The sequence below is a fragment of the Mus caroli genome, chromosome 11 (assembly GCF_900094665.2).
Source record: "Mus caroli chromosome 11, CAROLI_EIJ_v1.1, whole genome shotgun sequence".
Taxonomy (NCBI): domain Eukaryota; kingdom Metazoa; phylum Chordata; class Mammalia; order Rodentia; family Muridae; genus Mus; species Mus caroli.
This window is the reverse complement of record NC_034580.1, coordinates 115355223-115362739: the sequence shown is the minus strand read 5'-3', so window position 1 is coordinate 115362739 and position 7517 is coordinate 115355223. Positions and strand designations below refer to the sequence as shown.

The 7517-nt window shown below is 46.2% G+C and overlaps 1 protein-coding gene and 1 long non-coding RNA gene across 7 annotated transcripts in view; one reads left to right on the top strand and one right to left on the bottom strand.

Moving 5' to 3' along the window:
* Rnf213 (ring finger protein 213) overlaps positions 1-7517 on the bottom strand; it is a 103213-nt gene that overhangs the window by 23617 nt on the left and 72079 nt on the right. For all 6 annotated transcript variants that reach the window (XM_029483690.1, XM_029483686.1, XM_029483687.1 and 3 more), the window contains 9 exons: positions 6570-6670; positions 6278-6460; positions 5086-5255; positions 4897-4996; positions 3326-3437; positions 2366-2576; positions 1968-2158; positions 1056-1178; positions 325-435 (listed from right to left, as the gene is read on the bottom strand). In XM_029483690.1, coding sequence (XP_029339550.1) covers positions 325-435; positions 1056-1178; positions 1968-2158; positions 2366-2576; positions 3326-3437; positions 4897-4996; positions 5086-5255; positions 6278-6460; positions 6570-6670 — 1302 coding nt within the window. The remainder of the gene's footprint in view (positions 1-324; positions 436-1055; positions 1179-1967; positions 2159-2365; positions 2577-3325; positions 3438-4896; positions 4997-5085; positions 5256-6277; positions 6461-6569; positions 6671-7517) is intronic.
* Positions 1-7517, top strand: part of LOC110304765 — a 35219-nt gene that overhangs the window by 27228 nt on the left and 474 nt on the right. The window contains exon 4 of the long non-coding RNA XR_003838020.1: positions 3211-3349. This is a non-coding gene — a long non-coding RNA (uncharacterized LOC110304765). The remainder of the gene's footprint in view (positions 1-3210; positions 3350-7517) is intronic.

Here is a 7517-nt window from a genome sequence, read left to right as displayed (position 1 = left end):
AAAAATTAAAAAAAAAATAAATAAAGACAATGGGGGCTACACATGCACATCAAGACCTTGTCTCAAACAAAACCAGAAAGATAGGCATGCTCTAAGGATGCTCTATGGTAGGCACTACTCAGCACACACACCAGTATCCCAAGCACTGAAGAAAAACAGAATGCAGTAGAATCTCATAGTTTATGCTTTAGTAGTTCAGACAGATCTTCCCTCTAGTAAGGTTTCTACCTCTATCATAGGTAGAAAATTACCAGCATAATTCATGTTTGTGATGATGATGGGATGAAACTGTAGACACACCCTGCTGTATAGAGGGCTGCTCACCTTTGGTTCTGGATGGAGGCTGCCATTGGGGGAACGGAACAAAGCAGCCACCTCTGTGTACAAGGCCAGCAATAAGTAGGCTGTCTGCTGGGCTTTGGGGCTTTTGCAGGCCTGCAGAGGCAAAGATATCAAGTAAGATTTAAAGGATATGTGGCACTTATCAGGCCCTTACACTGAACTACATTTTTGAGGAAGGGGGAGGCATCTTCTGGCACACTCTGGGAATCTGTAGTTCACTGTTAGATAGCCAGCAGTTGTCCTTCCGATGACTACTTCTCTACTATGAGAATTATTTCCTAAGCAGAGACAAAGTTCCTATTTCCTCCTTGCCAGAACAATGGCATGGATTCAAATGGGAAGAGAACCAGAGCAGTTTCAAGGTCAGATGTCTAAAAACCTTGACATCAGTATCAGTCAGGAGCAGAGTAAGCCATAGATATTCAAAGGAATCTGAGCGTTGGCTGTACTAGCTTTCTTCAGGTCTGAGTTAGTTTGGAGCAGCTTCTCATCAGGGGCTCCGTTACAGACACTGGCTAACTCAAGTGTCATTGCACCCATTCCAGCCACCAGTTTCCTGTGAAGGCAAGAGACCATGAATGTCTGATTTCTAGTACAGTGTCACTTTAGGGGGCTACTCAGTTGCTCGCTCCATCATTTGATGTATGTAAGGGAAGATGCAAGGCTTCAGGCAGTGCCTTCTGGTATAAGAGAGAAGCCCAGACCCATCTTACCATCAGAGCATTCCCAATGTCCGGGGTCTTGCACTCAAGCACAGCTTTGGCCATTGCATCACGGACAGCCTTGTATTCATTACCGTGGACGAGGTATCGGTCCATCAGGCTTACATGGTCCTTCTGCAATTGGAGCAGTATAGGGGTTAATCACAGTAGGAATAATGAGAGACACTTTGCAAAGAACTCTAGACAGAGAAAATACCAGATTGTCCTCAGAGACTTGGAAGGACTTCTGAGACAGAGCCCGCGGGGGCCATCTTTGGGAGTTATTTATCTCTTCTGAGGACTGGAAGCCTAGAAAGGGCCTGTACAGATTTTATAGCTACTTGCTTTCTCCATTCACAGCACTCGCTTGAGGCCAGGAGACATAAAATTTGTCACCTCCAAACCCCAGTGGTGATGATTATGATGATAATAATAAAGGAAGAAAAATAAGGCATTTTAGTTCCATTTGATAATTCTAGGACAGGAAGAAGTGAGTTCTGAGTACCAGGAAAGGTGCTACAGTGAGGCCTTAAAAGCCACACTTCTCCCAATCATTGCTCTGATTTCTGTCTTCCTGTTCTCTTCTACCTGGCAGGGGTAGAAAGGACACAATTGCTGGTAGGGCCGAAACATTCATTTACCTTGCCTGTATCCAGCTCAGTAAGAAATTAAACCTAAATAACTGCAAATGAATATACCATAACCTTACAACACACACACATGTGACACACACTGATATCCATGGGTGTTATATGTGTGATGGTTAAAGTCATGCTGAAGCAAATGCAAAGGCCCATTTCCCATATGCATTGGGGCAAACACAGGTAGGCAGCACACTGAGGCTCCGCCCCAAGTCTAGCTACAGGATGCTACAAACAGGACTGTAAGAAGCATGCCCTTTGTGCCCAAGACCCTGTTCCTCACCTGCTGTGCAATGACTTTCCTGGGAAACACCCATTGGCATGGATGGCCCTGCTTGGAGAAGCTCTGCACGAATTCCATCCCACGCTGGCTTGAGAGTTTCCTCACCAGGTACACCCTGTGCCAATCATTGTTGATGCGTGTGCAGAACTGCTCAACATGCTTCAGGAAGCACTGCTTGTCTTCAGCCAGTTCTGTGAGTTTGGAGAAAGCAGGTGAGGAACAGCGACAGACACCTGCTATGAAGACACCAGCTAGAGGCCTTAAGCCTGTTCTCTGTAATCCCGTCATGGAAGAATACAGAGGAAAGAGTACATGGATGAGGACAGCCTCGTCCTAAGATCAGGTTTCCTATAGATCCCAGACTTCTGAATTAGAAGATCTCCACAGAGGAGACTTGCCTGAGCCTTCCTGGAGCTCTGAGAGGAAGTCAGCTGCCAAGTCAAGACATAGGCGGACTCTGGCCACCTCCTGCAGGTACTCCACTGAAGCAATGCGGACAGGCTCCTGGCCTTGCAGTCCCGGGGAATACGTCCTAAGGAAATGGCCCTCCTCTCTGAGAACCTGCTCGAGATTTCTGCAGCCAGCACTTGTCTTCTGGTGTACTGAGTCCTGAGGAATGAGGGCATAGAGACTAAGGCATTAGTTCACACCAGCAAGCCCCTGCCTTTGAAAATTGCCACAGCATGCCTATGCAGAGGCATGGGAAAGGCAAGAGCACTAAAAGCTGCAATGTGTATTTTTTTTTTTTTGAATCATAGAAAACTAGCATTCCCCTTCCCTTTTTTTAAAGAATTCTTTTTTTAATTAGGTATTTTCTTCATTTACATTTTAGCATCCCTTTTTATTCAAGGGATTTATTTATATCAAGAAGATTTTTACAAACTTACAAGGGAAAATGTGTGATTAATGTAAGGGTGATAGAAAGTGTCCACAGTGATGAGCTGAGGACAACCACTGCCAATTCTGTGCCATGCACTGGGAGCTTTTGGTTTTCTGTAGTAAGTAGCATTACAAGCATGCACCACAGCCTAAGAAGCCTAAGAAATGCATCACTGGGGTCCTCTGCTGTGCAGACATCAGTCACTTACAGAGCAATAATAGCCTGGACAATCACTAAGTGCTCTCATTTCACAGTGGCCCCTGAGGGACACCATCAGGCAACTCATGACTATATACCAATGACGGAGGGTAGCCAGACAGGGCTGCAACTTTGTTTTGTTTTGTTTTGTTTTTCCACACACAGAGAACAGAGTGTCTCTTTGTCGTACTACAGTGCATCCTGCAGTTCTTCAGAAATGCTTTCACTGTATGAGCTACATGGTTTAGTTCCCAAAGGAAACCCAGACCAAGCCTCACACCTCCAGGCAGCTGATGAAGAGCAGGTACAGTTCCGTTTTGTCTTCCGTTAGGAACGCTTTCTTCTCTAACTGCGTCAGGTAGTTCTGGATGTAATCCTTCACTTCATGGAAGCTGGGGAGAGACACACAGTGCTCCTGGCTATGACTCCCACGGCTAGGGCTAACCCAGGCCATGTATGTGTCCGGCACGCAAGTACTCTACCAGAATGCAGCCCCAGCACCTGGATGTCTGACACACATGACTGGTCATTTGGAAAATCTTTGCACTATTGATACATTTTTATTATAGAATGTACTGGGAAAAAAAATACACGATGTAGAGTCATTAATATCACCATGGATCTCCTCAAAAAAGAATTTTAAGTCTTACAAAGTAGGATTAATTTGTGGTCTAAAATTCAAATTCTTACTTAAATATTTAAACTGTATCATTGGTAGCAACTACCATAGTATTTAGCGGTGACAGGATCACTCTGTCTTTTGGAAAGTGCCAGCAGGCCCAGTTCTGTGTTCCTGCAGCTGAGTTGACCAAACTCAGGACAACTCCATGTGACTGTGAGATGGCCACTGGGTTCTGCCATGCAGCTGGTGGGTCCCCACAGAATAGAGGCAATTCACCCCCTTAAGGGGTGTAGCTTATGAGAGCCAGCAGGTCACACCATTAAGGGGTGTGGCTTAGGAAGGCAAATGAGTGAAATTTGCATTGTGTGCACAGAGGGGAAGGAAACCAGGACTGTGAGTGTTTCCAGCACCAGAAGGAATGCCACTGCAGATACCCAAAAGGCTGAGGGTGACTTGATAGAACTCTAGGGAGAGTTTGGGGTTCAGAGCCACATGGACACTTGGGAGAGCTGCAGGTCTGGCTCAGCACATCTGCCCCAGAGGACAGGGTGCATTCTACTCCTCTGACCTGACAAACCTTGCCCACATTCAAAAAACACAGGCCACCAGAGCTCAGAAGGTGCTAGATAGCAAGTGCTAGACCGAAAGTCACTTCCCGATGTGTCACATGACTGGATGCCAGGGGCTGGGGCCAGAATCACACCATGGTTTCTTGTTAACTATCAGTTGCTACTGGGCCACACTCACAGGCCCCTGGTGGAAACTATAAGCATACAAGCCTGACGTAAACTGGGTTTGCTTACATAGAAAGCTTTTCCAGACCACAGATGAGCTCCCAGCTGAGGGGGGGGGGAGGGGGCATCAACATTAAGTGGTGATTAGGAGCATTGAGTTTCTTGGGACAAGTTTGATCTTTACTGTCAGGATATCTAATTTCTTCTTGTTGTTTGTTTGAGCAAGACTATATAACAAACAAACAAACAACCCACAGCCCACCTTTCATGGCCGTGCATTTAAATACCCCTGAAAAGCCCCCAGAATTCCATGTCAGACAACTGCAGAAACTATCTACAGCTGGCAAAATCACACCCCTGCTAGACCATGAGACAAATCATGGTCAGCTGCTGCTAGTCTGAAGCAGCCTCACATCCCACACCTGGGATTAAAGTGAAAATGTATTTCCATACTATTTTTGTATTTTTCAAGAAACCAAAATTCTCACTACAGACCTGTACTTGAGAAGCAGTTTTAACAGCACAGAGCGGATGACAGGAGTCTGGTCAACAACATCATCAAATGGAGACAGAGACTTTGTGTGTTCACGATGTTCTGCAGCCAGAGAGAAGGGGACTATAGTTCGTATCATGGTACTGAGCCCAAACTCTGGTTTTGACCTTTACGGGAAGAAGGGAACTCACTCTGGGAAGCATCTCTCAGCAGCTCCTTTTGTACGAAGAGCAAGGACAGCAGCGTATCGATGACACTCTTCTCAGGGGGCGTGTTATCCTTGAAGCACATGGTAGAGACAAGGTCCACAAAGAAGCTGTTGCACATGTGCCGGAACTGGGCGTGCTTCTCAATGGCTTTCCTTAGGAGGGAGGGGAAACTCGTGACAGAGGAATTGTAGAATGTGTTGCCCAATACTTCCAGGCAGAGGGAAGGGATATTTGGATAGTATTTTGGTTTAAATATAAAGGTTTATTTGACCTTGAACTCCACAATTCTATATCAGCCTCCTACTTGCTAGGTTTAAAACTAGGCTCTGTTATTTTGGTTTTGTTTTGCATTTTGATTTTGAATCAACAAATGAGATGGTCTTAACAATGATCAGAATTGTTCTTCAGACTACAACAGTGTTTCTGGGACACTACCATTGTCTGGACCTAGAGCATGGGCAATAAAATGGGATGGAGTCAGGGCTGCTGAGGCCCTGCTCCTCTGTCTCCTGAAGGCTGAGCCAGATCTGCCTACATCCTCAGGCAGAGACTAAGGCTGTGTTCATAAAGAAGAGGATCTGGGAGATGAGCCCATCAGTACTGCCCTTGCACCTGTATCTCAGCATGAGGGTGTGTAGGGACGATGAGGCAGATTCCTAGGCCTCACTGGAGGGTAAGCCAGGCAGAGACGAGCTGCAGGGTTACTGAGGTCCCTGTCCCAAAACAGAGTGATGAAGGAAGATACCTGATGTTGACTTGTGGACACGTGAATACACGTGAATACACCCACATGAACACATTCATATACATACAAAGAAGGCAATGATGGGCAGGGGTTGGATGAGTGGCAGGGCACAAGCTGAATCTCAGTTCCACCTCCAGCACCACTCCAGCCCTCCCCACTAAAAGGCACCAAGCTACACCTACATGTTCGGTTTTCTTCCAAGGACTTTGTGACTTTCTAGCTTATCTCCTAAGTTTGCTGTCTCCATGTTGGTGCTTGTCTTATTTGGGAAAGGGCAGAGGTCCAGGAAACCTTGCTTCTGGCATTACTTATGGAAGTTCTCTGAAACCAGCTCTTATGCCCAAAGAACGCTGACCCAAGAGTAGACATCTCCAAAGACAGCATTGGAAAAAAAGCGAGGAAGCTTCCTCAAGAGAAAGGGTGATTTACCTGTGGTCCTGGGAAACAGTTGGTGAGAACTTGTCTGGCAAGTCAGTTAAGCAGTAGGGGCACATCATTTGTCCTGGGGTGAGCCAGGTCTGAATGCAACGTAGACAATACACATGATCACAGGGCAGACAGACGGGGTCCTGTGCATCTCCATGGCAGATGAGACATGGCTGAATACCAAACCTAGAACCCAAGAAAGTGATCAATTTCAGAGCAGAAATGCTGGCCACAAGAAACAGTTCCTTCCACCGCAAATCCAAGTAATCTCAAAGTCTTAAATTACACATCTCACCTGCTGAACTTCTTGCTGGCCTTGTCCTTGCAGTCACAGAGTGTGGTCATTACAGCCTCAAATGGCCTGCAGGTCTTGAGGTTAGAGTCCTCTTCAAGACACTGAGGGAGAAGGGCAGTGGTGAGTAGTAAGTACGGGTCCACAGGGAGAGTGACCCAGCACCCACTGTCTCAGTGGCTGCTGACGTGCAGCCATGGCCACAAAAGAGCAGCACAAGGCTCTTGGGATGCTTGCCTTAGGAAGTTCCCACATTTTCAGGAGACAGAGCAGTTAAGACCACTGGCTGCTGTTCCAGAGGATCCTGGTTTGATTCCCATTACCCACATGGCAGCTCACAGGGGATCTGATACTCTGGCCTCCCTAGATGCCAGACACACATGCAGGCAAAACACCAAAGCAAGTTCCAGGACAGCCTGACTTACATAGTGAGTTCCAGGATAGCCAGAGCTACATAGTGAGACCTTATCTCAAAAACAACAACAACAACAAACTAACAACAATATAAAACAAGAAGAAAGTTCCTACATTTACATGTCCTTTAAAAACAAACTTTTAGCCGGGCGGTGGTGGCGCACGCCTTTAATCCCAGCATTTGGGAGGCAGAGGTAGGCAGATTTCTGAGTTTGAGGCCAGCCTGGTCTACAAAGTGAGTGCCAGGACAGCCAGGGCTACACAGAGAAACCCTGTCTCAAAAAAACCCAAAACCAACCAACCAAACAAACTTTTAAGTAGCTGCAGTGAATAAATAAATTAATGGAATAAAATAAAATAATTGGAAAAAATAAAACATTTTAAAGTATCTTATTTTTCTGTGTAAACTCAAGTTATCAAGCTAAGTGAAAAAAACTTTGTGTTAGCCGGGCGTGGTGGCGCACGCCTTTAATCCCAGCACTCGGGAGGCAGAGGCAGGCGGATTTCTGAGTTCGAGGCCAGCCTGGTCTACAAAGT